The 18,113-nt window shown below is 51.1% G+C and overlaps 1 protein-coding gene across 3 annotated transcripts in view; it reads right to left on the bottom strand.

Moving 5' to 3' along the window:
- Positions 1 to 17,725, bottom strand: part of Pde9a (phosphodiesterase 9A) — a 90,205-nt gene extending 72,480 nt beyond the window's left edge. For 2 of the 3 annotated variants that reach the window (NM_008804.4, NM_001163748.1), the window contains exon 1: positions 17,474 to 17,596. In NM_008804.4, the coding sequence (NP_032830.3) occupies positions 17,474 to 17,542 (69 nt within the window). In that variant the 5' untranslated portion in view covers positions 17,543 to 17,596. Of the gene's footprint in view, positions 1 to 17,473 lie in introns of all 3 variants that reach the window. The other variant, XR_001782057.2, reaches the window with a different exon arrangement.
- Positions 17,726 to 18,113: the final 388 nt, after the last annotated feature.

Below are 18,113 nucleotides of genomic sequence, written 5' to 3'. Positions count from 1 at the left end.
GGCGCACGGCCTTTGACTCAGAATCCCACTGCCAGGGAGAAATAACAGCAATAGTAAAATAAAAGCATTGACCTCATGCTGGCCAGACATCATTCTGGGACAGCCCGCCGATTAGCTCACCCACTGTCCCAGCAAACCAGGCCACCTCCTGGATTTGCAACCATCCCACTGCTCGGCACAGCACATCGCCAGCTGTTGGGGAAGTTCCTCTGGTACCGTTTACCACAAACACATGGAATGAAAACCATATGGGCAGGGCATTGGTGATGCACGCCTTTAATCCCAGCACTCGGGAGGCAGAGGCGAGTGGATTTCTGAGTTCAAGGCCAGCCTGGTCTACAGAGTGAGTGCCAGGACAGTCAGGGCTACACAGAGCAACCCTGACTCGAAAAAACCAAAACCAACCAACCAAACAAACAACCCCCCCCCAAAAAAAAACAAAACCATATGGGTCTCATAAACAGTGGAATGGTTTCAATTGAGTGCATCTCCAGACAGAACGCTACAAATGCGTTCAAACGGTTCCTCTGAAAGCCGTTTAAGGCAACAGTGGGAAAGTTGCTGATGGGAGGCTGTGTAGAAAAAGAAAGACACACATGCATGCATGCACACCTGCATGAGCACCCTGCAGCCTAGGTCCTGAGGTAGCAACAGAGGCTCTTGGGGCGGTAGGATAATGGTTTCTTTTCTTTTCATTCTGATAATCCTCTGCATATCTCCAGTCTTCTGTCATAAATACACGGTGGCTTTTTATAACCAAGGAGAACTCGCTCCCAAAGCCGAGGCCAGTCTCTGATGAAGGGGCAGCTGTGAGTAAGAGGCTCTGTATGTGTATTAAAAAAAATCTCAAGTGAGGAGAGAGGGTCTTTCTTCTCCATTTTTATTCGGAGCGAAAATTCCTTGGCGCAAAGCCAAGAACAAAAGAAAATTAAGCAGTCAACCAGAGGATGGAGGTTGGGACTTAAATAGCATATGGCTGGGCATGGAGACTGTATGTATGAGCAGGAGGGACCCAGAGAAAATCAGAAGGGAAGAGAGGCATCGGAAGGCACAGACTCCAAAGCAGGGTTGGAGGTTCTTTAGGGAGGCAAGCAGGGTCTGAGCACCGTTTTACAAAGACTGCGGGCCTTGAGAGTGTGCATGCCTAGTGACCTCAAGGGCGTGCAGACCAAAGGGTGCAACAAGGTGTTCCTAATGGTCGAACTGAATTCAGAGAGGGAGCCCTGTGAGTCCACACCTCAGGAGCTCCCACATCTTCAATATTCCAGAGACCCGAGTGTCCCAGGTGACTCTCCTGGTGAGTCACAGGCCACTGTCCACAGGTATTCAGGCCTCTCCAGGCCTGAAGAAGCTAAACAGCCAGGATCATCTTAGTCCAAACAGGGGATTGTCTTAATTTGAGAGCTGCCATGACACAATGCATGAAGGCAAAGTGACCCCAAGGCTGACAGGAGCCTACAGTTGCCACCTGGGCCCCCAATTCCAAACACAAGGCCACACATGCCCTTCCTTATTGCCGATAATACTATACTAAGTGCTAGAAACATGGCTTGCAAAATAAGTGATATTTCAGACATGGTGCTTAATGGCCTATATCTGCTTTAAATATTAGGCCTGTGTACAAGCCTGTGAAAAGAAAATGGGTCAGTTTTGGAAACTGAAGTATAGCCCTTCTGCCCTACACTTCCCAGCCATTAGGGCTGAGGAGGGTGAGACCCTGGCAGCAAGGACAGTCTACAAGCAGAGACTTCTGAGTGCCTGTGGCTGGCTGTGCCCCACCTTAGCAGGCCCAGGACTGGCTATAGCTTGTGCTCTCCTGGTTGTCTCGGATCCCCAGGATTGCTCTGCTCAGGTGCTGGGGTTGTGCACTGGTTCAAGTACATGTATGGCAGTAAAGCAAGGCGAGAGAAATCCGGCACATGGATTCAGGAAGGCTTGAGTAGCGCAGATGTCTGAGTCCTGCTAAGGCTCTGATTCTCCAGATGGAAAGCGAAGACCATCCTACCTTGGCTACAGGCATGCTGTGAGAACTCACCCGTGTGGATCAGAGCTTTACATAGCAACTGAACAGCTGGTGGAGTGGCAACTGTGACTACAGGAAGGGTCACTTAAACCCAGGTATCTCAGCATCTCAAAGACCATTTCACGGGCTGGTACGATGGCACAGCGGTTAAGACTGCTCTTCAGGAGGTCATGAGTTCAAGTCCCAGCAACCACATAGTGGCTCACAACCATCCATAATGAGATACAAATAAAAACAAACCAAACCAAAACAACAACAACAACAAAAAAACCCCTATGTGCTGGAGCAAAAGGGAAAAGGGGAAGGGGGGAAGAGAAAAACCATTTCATAAGCAACAGACAACAAGGACATGTGGCCTCAGCCTGCCGGCTAGGATTTCTGGAAGTTTCCACCAGTGTGGGGCAAAAGAAGGCCAGCTCCAGAATTCTGTCAACAAGTCTGTCCTTGGCCTAAGTGGCCCACTGACCTCTACTGACGAGTCACTGTGTCCCAGTGTGTCCTAAGGGCAGCAGATGCTGGAAGACAGAAGGGCTTAGTAAAAACCATGACAGAGTCAGCAATATTCCAATGGTGGCAGGTGAGCAACCAGTCTGAGCTCCCTCCAGGAGGGTTGAGGTCTCCCCTAGTTTAGCAAGCACGCTCTAGACGGGGAGTTCCTTCCCACAGGCCTAGAGAAGCCCATAGGCATGTGCACAGGGTATAGGTCCTGCCAGCCTCCAAGCTCCAACTCTCAATGAGGACCACTAGGGCACATTTTATGTCCCTTGGTTTTATGCTGTATTTTAATAGTTCTATCAACATTGCCACGGCCATTATTATCAAGAGCTATTGGGGCAGAGACAGTTCTCAAGCCAGAGATGGAGAAGTGGACCTCAGGAGCCTAATATTATCAGCTGGACAGATGTAGGCACGGAAGGATGGAGTAGGTACTGGTCCTGATGCAAGCCTGAGTTGCATGTCTCCGAGCCCGGGATGCCAGATCACCGGTGGTGTCTAAAGCTGGTTCAGTTGCTCTCCATGGGACAGAAGGGGTCTCCCAGTTCTGTGCCACGATATCCCAGCCAGGGTAGGGTTCAGGTCTGCCTGACTCTCGACTGCTGGTATTTAACGCTACATCCTCGGAGTGAGTATTGATTTAGCTCCTTCCTCCGTGGAGAACAAACCAATTCATGGCCCTTTTACTTTGTCCATCACAGACTGATTCATTTTCTAAAGCTTTTGCCAGCTATTAAGCCTTTACATAAGCCTCTGTGGGATTGTTGGGCTTTGCCCATCCCCAAAGCTGCCGGAGCCTCTCAGGCTGGTTGCTGGGTGAGTGAAAACCAGCTGGGCCACTTTCCAGAACACCCAACTCCAGCACAGGGGCGTTGCCTTCACATTTTTGGATGGATTAAAAGGTGTGTGTGTGTGTGTGTGTGTGTGTGTGTGTGTCTGTGTCTGTGTGTGTGTGTCTGTGTGCGTGCGTGTGCATATGTTCTACTGCCTTTACAGTGCCTGAGATACAAGTGTTTAACACGAAAGTATTTAATATCGAGACCAGTACCAAAACTGCATATTCTATCCCCAAATAACATGTTTACCAAAGAAGACATTGCAAGCTATCTATGTATTGTCTGTCCACCCATCTGCCCACCCGCTTACCTGTCTTAACGCCTATCTCTCTGTAATCCATTTATCCATTATCCATCTGCCCATCCATGCGTCATCTATTCACTAACTCTCCTGTCCATCTCTGTCCATCATCAACCTTATCTGTCTCTCTATCCTTTCATTCACTCATCGATTCATCCATTCCACATCATCCACCATTCATCCAAGTCCCCATCATCCATTCATCTAACTCCCCATTATCCATTCTACCACCCACCCATCTACCCACTCACTATCTACACTAACACCTATATCTCCATCCACCCACTTAGTCATTGCCTACCGCTTATCCATCTGGTCTACCATCTATCCAACCATCCATTCACCAACTAGCCTTACACTGCTTATCTATTCACCTACCTAGCATCAGCCACCTTACATCTATCCCATGACACATCCGTCTACCCATCCATCCACCTACCCACCGCCCATCCACGTTTGATTTTTCACCCCCAATTATAAATTCTACATGTAAATTTCAGCACTCCATTCTTCCTGCGCTGTCTCATACTTTGGAGTGCTTAGCAATGATGTCATATCTAAGATGGTTACAGCTAACCAGCAGGCAAATCATGCTGTTTTGTTTGCTAAAATAAAAACTGTATTAGGCCTCATTTCCCTTTCTAATGCAGGAGATATTTTTCTGGTCATTGCGTTTGAAAAAGAGTATGAAATGATAACAGAAATTTCCATTTATTACTGCGTGCCAGACCTATTACTGAAATTATCTCTGGAGGAGGGGTGCTTGGTTCTAGGGGCAAGATCACAGGTGTGCTGAAGTGGAAGGAGGTGAGACTCAGCTGCAGCTCCCCACTCCCGGCCCCACGGGTTCCAGCATCTGCCCTCTGGCCCCACCACTGCTTAGCCTCGCTGTCCAATGGCCTGACCGCCAAGCTCACGGCCGACATTACCTTTCCCCTGTGTTTCATGGTACAACTCTAAATGTAAGGGTTGCTTATTAAGACAAACACAACATGATAAGTGCACAGAAGAAAGCTAACAGCAATCTGCCCTGGTCAGGCCCTAGTGTGGAAACCGATGTCTCCTAGACAGGGGTGGTGACAGTACCCTCTTTTCACCATTTACTGAAACGTGTGGTACTTCTGATACCTAAAACACCCATCTGGAGTGGATACTCTTATTTTGCAGACTCCAAGGCCCAGAGAGTTAAATAATTTTCCCAAAGTCACACATCAAGGGCAAGGGAAAGAAATGAAGGGCAATCTATAGACAGAGTGATGTCCTACAGGACGTGGGATTCAGCGACTCCTGCAAGGGCAGCTGTGAGCTGAACGAGCCCACAGCGCATTGAGCGCATGAAGGAGAACAGCCAAGTCCAGAGCTGCCTACATGAGAAGCTGATGTTCAGCATATACCCAGCCCTAGATATCCTGCCCTCCTCCCCAACCCCCTGTCCCTAGAGAGATCATGAAACGAGAGACCCAGATAGGCCACTGTGTGAGCCAACTTTCCCTTCCTGGAGCAAAGAGCCAGGACAGTCAGCTTACGAAGGGGATGTATGGTTTGCCTTGTAGTTTAGTGGTTCTAGTTTGCAGTTGGCCAGCAGTAAGGCAGCATCCTTGCGGGGCAGTGAAATACATCATTGCTTGCCTTATAGAAATGACATGAAAGGAAGAAAGAGGAGGGCGCCAGTTCCCAACATCTCCTTTGAGAGCACACAACTCCAATGCCCTAAGTACCCCCATTAGACTCCATCTCCTGATGATCCCTCCACCTCCCAATGTTGTCCCAGGCTGGAGACCAAGCTCCAACACATGGGTCTTTGAATACTCATATCCAAACCACACCATCTAGTTGATGGAAATCATAGTTCTGAGGTAGTGTACCAAGACTTTCCTACTCCCAGGGTGGGAACAACGCCAACTCCACCTGTTTCCAACTTCATCCCTGAGGCCAAGAGGTTGGAGCTTGGGGAATACATCAGCCTAGAAAGACCCAATTACACTGCAAAAGGAGTCTAGCGTCAGAGTTTCTGGTCCCATGTCAGCTCTGACCCTGAGCTTGGGACAATGGTGTACTGGCCGGTTTTGTGTGTCAACTTGACACAGGCTGGAGTTATCACAGAGAAAGGAGCCTCCCTTGAGGAAATGTCTCCATGAGATTCAGCTGTAAGGCATTTTCTCAATTAGTGATCAAGGATAGGAGGGCCTATTGTAGGTGGTGCCATCCCTGGGCTGGTAGTCCTCTTGTTCTATAAGAAAGCAAGCTGAGCAAGGCAGGGGAAGCAAGCCAGTAAGTAACATCCCTCCATGGACTCTGCATCAGCTCCTGCCTCCATGTTCCTACCGTGGGTGAGTTCCAGTCCTGACTTCCTTTGGTGATGAACAGCAGTGTGGAAGTGTAAGCTGAATAAACCCTTTCCTCCCCAGCTTGCTACTTGGTCATGATGTTTGTGCAGGAATAGAAGCCCTGACTGAGACAAATGGGTGTGTATTCTTTCACCAAACAGAGTGTGTACTATGCATTCGACATTCTATTATCCAGGAAAACATTCGAGTTGGGAGCATCAGACAATGCTAACAGGCAGATGTTACACCCATCTCTCTGATGAGCTACAACCCCAAAACTCTCTCCAGTAGAAGAGCCTGGTGTCCAGGGCCAAGAAGTGGGAGTGGATGGGTAGGGGAGGGGGGGAGGGTCTGGGGGACTTTTGGGATAGCATTTGAAATGTAAATGAAGTAAATACCTAATTAAAAGAAAGAAAGAAAGAAAGAAAGGAAGGAAGGAAGAAAGAAAGAAAGAAAGAAAGAAAGAAAGAAAGAAAGAAAGAAAGAAAGAAAGAAAGAAAAGAGCCTGGTGTCTATGGGGATCCCATTTTGTGAAGCTGGGCAAGGCCACTCTGACCTGCTGAACCTCCTCCAGCTTCCCAGGTTGCCTGGCTGCCAGCAGACTCCAGGACTTGTGTCTCTGCCTGCCCTGCTTGTCTCAGGATCCTCTGCTTGGGTTGGTCTGTCATGTTTGCTACACTTGTCTCTCTTGTCAAAGCTCTGGGTCACTTTGCCTTTTTTTTTTTTTTAACACTTTTAGTGTCTGAAGCCAATGCCACCGCTATAAATAATGAATCACAGGAGCTAACTAGAAAGAGAGAAAAGGAGATCAAAAGACCAAGAAACGTGCTCTGCAGAGCTCAGGGCACAGGACTGGTTTGTGGGGGGACATTGCTGGGGCTTTCCTAGTGACAATCTGGTGTCCTTCTTCCACCAGGTTGCCCCTAGAATCCTGGCTTCAAGACGGCACCTGAGAACGGAGCAGTATGAAGAAACTGGGAGAATTCTTGAGAGAATCCTTTGCAGCTCTCCTCAACCCAAGACTCAGCAGAGAGCATTGAGACCTCAGGCCACGCTATGGCTTTTCAGTATTTCCCACCAGCTAAAGGCTTGTCTCCAGCTGATAAAGGCATTGAGAGGTAGCAGAACCTTCAGCAGATGTAACCTCATTGGTGGAAGGTTACCTGTGATATGCCCCTGAATGGACACTTGGACTCAGCCTCTTCTCGGCCCGTTCTCTGCTTCCTGCCCTCCAGAAGGAGAGCAACTCTACCCTACCACAAGATGCTCACCGTCATGTCCGATCTCCCCATGGGCCAAAGTGATGGTGCTCAATGGTCATGATGAAAACCTCTAGAAACTTTCCTCCTTAGAAACCGTGATAGAAAGCTGGGGAAGACAGGCAGTCATAAATCCTGCCATTACTAGTTCCAGTGGGAGTGATAAGGAGAGAGCTTCCACTGGACCCACAGGAGGGAGGCGCTGTTTATTCAATGAGCCCAGAAACAGAGACAGACAGTCTTCATGAGTCCCTTGGTCAGAGAAGCAGCAGGAGGATTAAACAGGTAGAGCTTTCCTTCTAGAGGGGGACTAGTGATGGCTTCGTGGCCTGGGTTCCTCAAATGTCACCCTACGCCCATATAGACAGGGTTAGTATGTGTTGCTTTCAGTGTAATTTAAATTCCCCTTAAAGTACTGTGCTCTACCCATCCATCCAGCTAAGGACCATGTCCACACTGGTCCCTCTGTTCTACCTGCCAGGAGCTTCACCATCTCTCCCTTTTGATACCAATGGATAACACCCCTCCTCTACAGATTTGGTATCTGAATAGTTAGGCCCAATAGGCTAGTAGGCATCTGGGGGTGGGTGGGTGGGTGGGGGCTCCTTAGAACCTTTTTGGCTGTAAACATTCTAGGTCTTTGCATTTCCCTTATCTGGCCTTCTGTGAGCCAAGAGGGTGGTGAGGTGAGTGTATGTAGAAAGAAGTCCTGAGTGGGAAGGCATCTGTCTCAGTATAGGGAGAAACAGGCATAAGCAGCCTGGACTACAAGATAGCAGATGGGCAGCCTGGGCTACAAGATAGCAGATGGGCAGCCTGGGCTACAAGATAGCAGATGGGCAGCCTGGGCTACATGATAGCAGAGAAGCCACCACAGATGGGAGGCTTGGGGTCATCATAATATCCCTGGTGACCTGTGTCCATTCCTTTCTTTTTGTCACTTAGGACTCCAGAAGCTGGGAGATTGTCAGGGAGGTACTTGTTTCTACCTCTCCAAAGAGACCCTGGGGGCTGGACTGTGTCTCCCTCAAACCCCTGGACGCCCTGCATTTTAGACTGAGTTCCAGAGACAAGGGCTTCACAAGGTGATGGGAGTCACAGCTGTAGTGGTGAGAATGTTGGAGAGATCTACCACAACTGGTAACCTTCCAGGAGGCGAGCAGGGCACAGACGCACACATACAGAAGGACCCGGGACGATATTGCCTGCAAGCCAAGGAAAGAGGCCTCGGGAGGAACCAGCCTTGCTTGAGACACTATGACCTTGGAACTTCAACCTCCAGGACTCCCTTTCTATACTGAAGCCCCCTGTTCAGTAAGACAAGTCCCCTTTCTCCTCTAAGCTGCTTTGGTCATGGTATTCTGTCATTATAGCCGAAATGTGACTGATTCCCCCCATGCTGCCTCTGGAGGCTCCTCCCTGCACCTGGAGTTGCTGAACTAGTGACTAGTTCATCATTCACCTTAGCGATGATGACACAGACAACATCACCTCCCACACTGGCTTTGAGGGACTCAGCCTAGACACAGGGGCCCAGGGGAGAACTTGTCCCATAGACTGTGGCTGTTCGAATAAGATGTCATCCACTGTCTAGGGTGTTTAAATACTTGATCCCCAGTTGGTGGAACCAATGGAGGGAGTATGCCAATAGGGTGGCTTTTAGAGTTTATGGTTCTTCATTGCTACCACTAGCTTCAGGCTTGCAGTTCCAGGCGTGAACTAGTTCCAGGTGTGAATGGCATCTAGCTCCTGCTACCATGCCTGCTGCTCCCCGGCCATGCCTCTTCTCCACAATGGACTCTTAGCTCTGGACTTGTAAGCCAAATAAACCCTTCTTTCTATAAAGTTGCTTTGGCCTTGGTATTTTGTCACAGCAACGGAAAAGTAATCGATACAGACTCCCAGCTAGCTCCATAGCCAGACTCTAAGCTGTGACTTTCCTGTCCTTTAGCAATGGTGGCACCCTCGGCTCTCAAAGTGAGTCTCAGATGTTTCCAAGAGCACACAGTCAGTTCTTTTTGAGCCTTTAACCACAGCTTAAGCTTTGATTCAGCCACTCAGGACTGGCATGACATTGCTCCATGAGCAGCAGCCTGGGGCTGTGTCCTGAAACCCAGCCTTCCGGGTCATGGGCTCCTTAGGAATGTGAGTTCCAGGCTGAGACACACTGAAGCCCACTAAGCAGTAATGCCAAACGTGCCACTCTTCTGGCTGTGTTTGAGACTAGAGAAACAACTGCAGAGAAAGGCATCATGGGAGACAGCCTGAGTAACTGGTCAACACCAATGATTGCTTAATCAAAACAAACAAACAAACAAACAAAATCAGCTGTATGCTGCTGGCTACCTGACTATAAACGGATCCATGTGGCTACCCTTGGACACTTCTTGTGGTGACTTCTAGACTCTCAGCTCAAACTACTTTGGAGGAACAGCCTGCCCACCATGCCAGAATCCTGGGCCAAACAGATTCTCTACTTCCACCACTCTACAGGTGGGCTCTGTTTTCCCAAAGGCCCATGAAAGGCTGGCCAGTCCCACGAGGCTGTCAGCAAGGGACTGGGAACTTGTCAAGGGGCCAGGTGGCAGTGTGGTAGAGTGGAAATCTTGCTTCCACACAGTCCCTTTCACTGCCAAGTTGGCTTTGCTCGTAGAACCATCACTCAGCTCTTGGGCAATGCTTTCAACCCACAACACACACACACACACACACACACACACACACACACACACACACACACACACACACACAAATGAACCTGAAGCCCACAGCCAGGGATACTAGGTCTGTGTGTCTTATTCTACCCATGCCTTTGGCGGGGCTGTCTTCCTAGCTGGCCTCCACAGTGCCATCCAGTCATGGAGACTGGATATAGAGAGAGGGTACCAGGGCCCAGACATGGTACAGAGTCCATGTTTTACAGAGACCAAGCTGCTTTTCTGCTAGAGAAAGTGCTAGAAGACTGAAGTGCTGGCCACAGGGCACTGAGAGGCAAGGTAGGACTGCTGAGCCATGCATTTAACAATGTTACATATAGTTTATCACAATTAGAAACAAATTAGACAGCAGGTTTAAAGGGCAAAGAATAACAGCTGCAGGGAGTTTCTGTTTGGGGCAGAAGGTCCCAGCGTGTGACTGGAGAAGAGGCCTAGAGGTGTGCAGGGTGAGACAGAGAGGTTATATACAACTGCACACTCCGGTGCTTCCAGCATGAACACCAGCGACCTGCGCTCAGGGTATGCAGATGCACACGCAGGAGATGCAACACCGTGGGCTGTCAGAGGTCATGATCACTTCTCAGACCCTAGGAGTCGGTCAGGCCGCAGAGCACAGTTTCTGTGGGCGGCATTGCCAGGCTGTGGCTAGACTACTGGGAGGCTGAAGCCCCTGTGCTCAGGGCAGGTCTTGAAATGGAGCAGGGACCCTGAAGGAGGTGTTTCTCTGGTGACTCAGTCAGTCCTATCAGCCCTCTTACCCCACCCCCACCCCATCTCTCAGGGAGTGCAGCTTGCTGGCTTACCGGCAGCCTGATTGACCGGATGGGAGGGGGCTTTCTTGTGAAGTGAGGGATACTATGGCATATATCTGCTACTCAGTCAGTCATCTGGGCAGAGTTCAGCCAGGATGCCCCGAGGTGCTCCCATTGCTGGCACTGAGACCTGTCCCAGCATCATCTCTGGTTTAGTGTCAGTTCCACTGGGCATACCTTTCCTACACTCTTGAGGGACTCCACCAGTGACCAGAGTTGTGTTTTACACATTTCTGAGGCCAGATGGGCCTTCACCTGGAATGCAGTCTGGCGAGGTCTCTGGCCCCTTTGACTCTGGGCATGAATTAGTCCCAATAGGTGTGGCTTCTGTAAGTCAGATATGGAAGTGTCTGGAGTGCAGGGTCTTTGGTCCTGTCTTTCTGTTTGTGGCTACTTTGGGGCAAACTCAGTGGCTTGGGGAGAATTGTGAGAGCCAGGCTGTGCCACAGCTTCCTCTGGGACCTCAACCTTGCCAGGTCTCAGGGTGTGAAAGGTCACTTAGGCCCAAAGAGCAGTTGGACATCACCTAGTTCCTCAGGTCTCCACCTGCCCCAAGAGTCACCAGCCTCTGCATAGTCCCTTTGTGGGACTGTCACCACCTTCCCACTTCTCCAGAGAAGAAAATGATTTTCACATCTGTCCTGGTTAGGTTTTTTGGGGGGCTGGGGGGGAGACAGGGTTTCTCTGTGTAGCCCTGGCTGTCCTAGAACTCACTCTGCGGCTGTGACAAACGCCATGACCAAAAAACAACTTGAAAAGGAAAGGATTCATTTGGCTTACCTTCGTGTCACAGTCCATCTCCGAGGGAAGTCTTGGCAGGAACTGAAATTGAAAACTATGGAGAAATGCGGCTTACTGGCTCACCTACCCTGGTTTATGTTCTGCCTTCTGAGTGCTGGGATTAAAGGCATGTGCTACCACTGCCCAGCTTTGTCCTGGTTTTCACTGTCAACCTGACACCACCAAGAGTCCCCTGGGAAGAGAGTCTCAAGGGACTACCAGATCAGATTGGCCTGTATCCATCTCTATGGGGGAATTGCTTTGATTGTTGATTTGAAGTAGGAGGTCCCAGCCCACCATGAGCAGTGCCATGGACAGAAAGGCCTGGACTATATAAGAAAGTAAGCAGAGTTGGGTGTGGTGGGGTACGCCTTTAATCCCAGCACTCAGAAGGCAGAACATAAACCAGGGTAGGTGAGCCAGTAAGCCACATTTCTCCATAGTTTTCAATTTCAGTTTCTGCCAAGACTTCCCTCGGAGATGGACTGTGACCCGAAGCATAAGCCAAATGAATCCTTTCCTTTCTAAGTTGTTTTTTTGGTCATGGTGTTTGTCACAGCTGCAGAAACCAAAGTAGGACACCACCTCCCAGTCGGCAAGAGCAGAATCAAATGCTGCAAGGGACCAGGGACACTGCTCTGTAACCATCAAGAGCAGAGCCATCTCTTTGTGCCACAGGGCAACACCAATGTTTCCAGAGGGCTGCAGTTTATCAGCAGTCACCTCTGACAGCAGCAGGCTGGGTTGGAGCCTGTAGCACCCCCTAGAGATCAAAGGTCATTGGGAATGTTTGGCTTAAGAGGAGCCTCAGGCTTTGCCAGTGCCTGGCAAATACAGAAGTCGATGCTCACAGTCATCTATAGGATGGAACACAGGGCCCCCAATGGAGGAGCTAGAGAAATGATATGAAGGGGTCTGCAACCCTATAGGTGGAACAACAATATGAAACTAATCAGTACCCCCAGAGCTCATGTCTCTAGCTGCATGTGTAGCAGAAGATGGCCTAATTGGCCATCATTGGGGAGAGAGGCCCCTTGGTCTTGCAAACTTTATATGCCCCAGTACAGGGGAAAGCTAGGGCCAAGAAGTGGGAGTGAGTGGGTAGGGGAGCAGGGCGGGGGTGGGGGGTGGCGGGGAGACGGCATAGGGGACTTTTGGGATAGCATTTGAAATGTAAATGAAGAAAATATCCAATTAAAAAAAAAAAGAGGAGCCTCAGATCAAAGCTGGGCACAGAAGAAGGGGCCAGGGACTGGACCAGGACCTTTCTCAGTGACCTTCCAATGTCCCCTTAGGATGCTCCTACTGTGGTCCCATGAGGCCCTTAACAGCAGTTTGCTTATTGCAAAAGAAACTGAACACTGAGGTGATCTTGCTTATCTTCACAGCTAGGTTTGATCCTGGCAGAGACCCAGAGGGCTATCTCAGGCCAGTGGTCAGGATAGACACAGAGCTGGCCATCCATATGGCCTCTACTCCTTCCCTAGCCTCGCACTGGGCCCCTGAAAGACGAGGACACCCCTCTTCTTCTGGCTCACTGCACTCAAGGTGCTGTGCCTGTTATCTGTTTAGAGAGTCTAAGATAGAAACATAGCATAGGGAAACACGTGGGTTGTTCTGCAACTGCTAAGGACGAGCCAAGGGGAGCCACTGGACCTGCTCTGATGAGGGAGAGGACAGCGGATATGAGTAAGAGAAGATGAGGGGCTGGAGAGATGGCTCAGCGGTTAAGAGCACTGACTGCTCTTCCAGAGGTCCTGAGTTCAATTCCTAGCAACCACATGGTGGCTCATAACCATCTGTCATGGGATCTGATACCCTCTTCTGGTTTGTCTGAAGACAGCTACAGTGTACTCATATAAATAAAATAAATAAATCTTGAGAGAGAGAGAGAGAGAGAGAGAGAGAGAGAGAGAGAGGAGGATCAGACAGTAGCAAGACAGCCACTGTGTGTCTGGATGGGCAGGCCCACCTGTTCCAAAGTGAAAGGGCAAGAGAGACTATCCTGGGGAAGGATAGGACAGTCAGAACCAGGGGACACTGTAGGTGGCCCAATGCTTACCACAGGGCCAAGCTGAAGCAGGTACATCCTTCAAACAGCAGAAGGTGGAACCACCAAAGAGATGGAGCCACAGGCTCGGAATGAAGGCTGAGTTCCCGAGGGCCCTGGACAGCTGGAAAAGGCCTAGGCAGGGCAGAGGATGCTAGAGAAGCAGAGAGCAGAGAACCACAGTCCCAGTGAGCGACCCAGTGAGCGACCCAGCAGGCAGGACGGAGGACTCTCAGTGCAGAGGGGAGCTGCACCAAGGAGGAAACCTTCATTGTGGAGACAGCAGGTGAGAGCCTGTCAGGCCCATAAAGGACCAGGTAGGTGGAGCCCAGGAGTGTGGTGCCAAGCCCCAAGCAGGCCTTGGCACCTTGAGCTCTGCACTCTGGCAGGACAAAGGCCAGGCAGCCACATCCCCAGAGACAGACCATTTCTAAACCAGGGGTACTGACCAGCTTCTTCATGCTGCTACTGTGCCCTGCCTGTGGCTTTTCCCATTTCAAACAGAAACAGCTCAGCAAAACTCAAGTGGCTGTTTCCATAGTAAGACCAGGGTTCCAGCTGCAGAGATGGGCTGGAACAAAGCCACAGGCAGCTTAAGGAGAGGCATTACCAGACCAGGGCCCAGGGCCAGGCTCCAACAAAGGCTTCCAAGCATCCCCCTTGCTCAGCCACTGGCTTTTCAACCAACCCAAGGCCAGTTGGCCTGAGGCCCCCCCAAAGGCCTCTTATGCTCCCCCCCCCAAGTCTGCAAACCCAGATCTGGTGAAGCTACCAGGCAGGGGCTCTCTGGCTCCCTGGTTTAAAGTGCCTCATAGTTGTCATCCCTAAGTGGGAATGCTCAGTGTTCTCGTCCTCTGCAGACAAGATAAAGGACCAAGTACTGAGGTCTGGGGGTATGAACCTCCCCTCCCCCTCAAGTAGAAAACTAAGAAAGGGCATAGAGATTTCTCAGAGCAAAGACAGAGGAGGCCTCCTCTCTAGAGAGCACACCCGGGCCCCAACTCCCTGCTTCTTTAACAGCTTCCTTGAGGGTCTCTTGGTTCTCATCTGTGCATCCTGGCGAGCCTAGGAACAGTGGGACAGTAATGTAGGGCCACACTGCCCCTTGGCCACTTGGAAGACTTTAACCCAGTATACCCTAAAGGCTTCTGGGTCTACATGATGGGAGCCTTCCCTATCTTTACAAAGGAAGGACGCCAATCCATGAGGTCCCATCAGTAATACAGACCCTGTTATGTCCTTCTGTAACATGTTAGCCACCTGGAAATAACTTACAGTACCTACCATTGGTGAGCCTGCCATCCCCAGGTCAGAGGGGCAGTGATGGCTCATACAGGCTAATGCAGTACCTTGAGTATCTCCATTTTGCTGGTCCCTAACCTCCAACATCCAACTTTAGGGCGTGTGTGGCTCTCTGGCTACCTGGACTGCATGCCCACCCCTACCCTCACTTCACAGCTGAGAAAACAGACGCAGCAACTAACCTAAGCAAGATGGGAAGTGAAGGTCCCTGGAAGTGAGACCCTGAGGACGCATGGTGTCCACCCACCTAAGGACCCTACAGATTTTACGTAGGGTTTAGGAGGGCAAGTCCTTGGGGCTCTCCTATCTTGTACATGAAATGCCCCAGCGATAGAAGCTAGAATCCACCCCCCCCAAAAAAAATTCTTGCTGTCATCCCTGTTGAAGAAAGCTGGGCGCTGGGTGCATCTGGAATTGTCTCCATACATAAAAAGCAGCACCAAGCAGCTCACACTGGTCCCTTTGAGTCCCACCCTGGTACGACCAAGAGGGCCTGGAGTCTTCTCCCTGAGCTTTGCCGGGCAGGCAAACACTGGCAAAAGCCTTGTCTGCCTGAAGCAGTGATGACCAGGAGTTGGCAGGAGCCATGGGCAAGCTCCTCACCACGATGATAGAAAGCAACGTATAGCCTTATAACATCCCAAGCCTTCTCTGGGGAAGCAATAGTGGCTGGCTTCTTGACCTCCCACGGAGAGGAGATGGAGTGAGTAAATGCAAACCAGGAACAGTTGCACGCTGGGAACTTTCAGATGTGCCCAGCACCTAGGAAGAGGAAACATTTGCACTGGTGTACAAGGGCCCTTCAATATGGATGGGTGCAGGGGTGCAGGGGTGCAGGGTGTGGAGTCTAAGAAAAGGACACAGACACAGAGAAACCCGAAGACTTGGCTGTCACTAGGGGAAAGGTTCACCTCAGCACCCAGTGCTAAAGACAGAGTGCCCAGGATCAGTGATGAGCTGACCACAGTGACAGGGTGGAGGCCCCGCTTGCTCCACCAGCCTCTCCTTCCTGGTGTGAGTACAAAGATGTTTATGAACAGACAGAGACTGAGAGGAGAATAATGCCTCTTGTGTTCTGCAATGTTCCAGGCACTGTTTCTATCTCCCATTTACTCTCATTACAGTCTATAAAACAGATACGACGATCCCATCACAGAGAGGAATGCCAGCCAGAGGAGCCCAGAACTGCAGAGCCAGCACCCACATCAGGTCTGCCTCCACCCAGGGCTATGTCTTTCTAGCCTAGTGTAGGTACCTGTCCCCACCCATCCCAGGCTTGGCTTATAGGTGACCTTTCCAGAGATTACCCAAGTTCAGGTATGTCCACTGGAAAAGCCCACCTTCCCCACAGTGACAGACCAGTCTGATCAGGAGGGCCTAAACCTTTCTTCTACTTTCCGTGCATTGCTGAGCAGCTCTTTGAGGACCTTTGAGGAGAATTTAGGAAGGACCTACCACTGCCGAACAGGTGACACCTTCTCTTTCCTCTTTAAAGAGCTCAAAGAAGTCCAGCAATATGGCTTAATGACAAAGAGTTTGCCTCATATGCATGAAGCCCATCCCTTGCGCCAAAATTAAAACAAAACAAAAAGCTTTAATAAATTCTCATTTAGTGGGATGGGGGAAATGTATGTGTACAGATATGTGCTTTGTATACACACTGTGCATACATGCATGAACACATCTGTGCTCGTGTGGACTGAAGCAGGAAGACACACAAGGAGAGCCCTTCCTTCCTCTGGAAGGGGCGGCTGTTAAATCTCTGTAGTTGTGCCTTTGGAGTCAGAGCCTGCACCTGCCCTTCCTGCTTAAGTAAGAAGCTGAGCAGTGATGCTTGAAGGTGCCTCTCAGGCCACCCCAAGTCACCGAGCCTATCAAAGGGCCCACCTTGGAGGAGGGATGGGACTTCCCATTTTCCCAGGATCAGGCTGAGGAAGGTAGGTTTCTCCTACTGGGGAAGCAAACCAGCCAGCTAGCTAAGAGAGCGCACACCTGAGAAAGGAGGGCCCACACCCAGCAGGCAACCCTCCTTAGCTTCCTTTGCTGAGTCCACAGCAAGCTGCCCGACTTTCCTGAGATGTCCGGGTGCAATTTCCCCCCACAAAAAAAGGCGTTTCCATAGGCACTTTAGGAGGAGCTAATGAGACACCCCCTTCCCCAACCGTCCTCCAGGCCAGCTTGCCCATTGTCCCTTTGTCAAAATCAACAGAAGTCAAGGGCACTCTGTGCCCAGAGAAGGGTCTTTAGAAGGGCTGGGGAGGGCCATGAACAAAAAGGGTCTGTGGCGAACCGCACTCCTACGTGGCTCAAGTTGGTTGGGAGGACAGCGTACGGCACAGTCAAAAGCGGGTCCCTTCAGTCGCCGCGAGGCCACAGGGTGCAGAGGCAGGATCCCCCTCAAGACTGTCACCCTCCACCTGGAACCGGCCCCGCGGGTCTGCACCGCAGGCTGCCGTACCTCCCGGGGCGAGCCGCCAAGATCAGCTTGATCCGTGGGCTCCGAGCCCGCGGTGGGGACACCTGCGCCTATTAGGGCGCACGGAGGCCTCGGAGGGAGGGGGATCGGGGTACCTTCTGGATGCGTCCATCGATGTCTAGGTAGATGGCCTTGGGCCGGTAGCTTGAGGAGCCGGCCCCCATCGCGCCCGCAGCTGCACTTGGACTTTTTCACCTTACTTTCTCGCCGCGGCCGCCGCGCCGGGAGGGCGGGGGCGGGGGGAGGGGCGGGGGCGGCCAGCCAACCAGAGCTGGCAGCTCGCGGCCTCCACACGCCCCTCCTCCCACGGCGCTGGCCCGCCCCGCCCTTCCATCCCCTCCTCTCCCTTCCCTTCCCTTCTTCAATCCCTCCCCTTCTCCATCCTCCTCCTTTCTCTCCAAGGCTCCTCCCAAACGCCTCTCCCCCTCCTCACTCATGCTCAGCTCCTTCGTCCCCACCCTTTCTCCTCACTCTCCCATGTCTGCCCCCTCCCTCCCAGCCTTTCCCCCATTATTCCTGTCTCCCAGGCTCTCCTCTTTCTCCCTCCCACCTCCTCCTGCTTTCTCTGCCCACCTTCCTCTATTCCGTTCTCTCGCCCCTTCTTTTCCTTCCCCTACCCTGCTTCCCTTTCTGCCACCTTTTCCCTTCCCCCTCTCCCCTTCTTTCTCCCTTTTCCTCACCTAGGGTCCCTTCCCACTCTCTCATCTCTCTTCCCCACCTCCCTCCTCCGGCCCT

Source organism: Mus musculus, chromosome 17, assembly GCF_000001635.26.
Source record: "Mus musculus strain C57BL/6J chromosome 17, GRCm38.p6 C57BL/6J".
NCBI lineage: Eukaryota > Metazoa > Chordata > Mammalia > Rodentia > Muridae > Mus > Mus musculus.
This window is presented reverse-complemented; position numbering and strand designations above follow the sequence as displayed.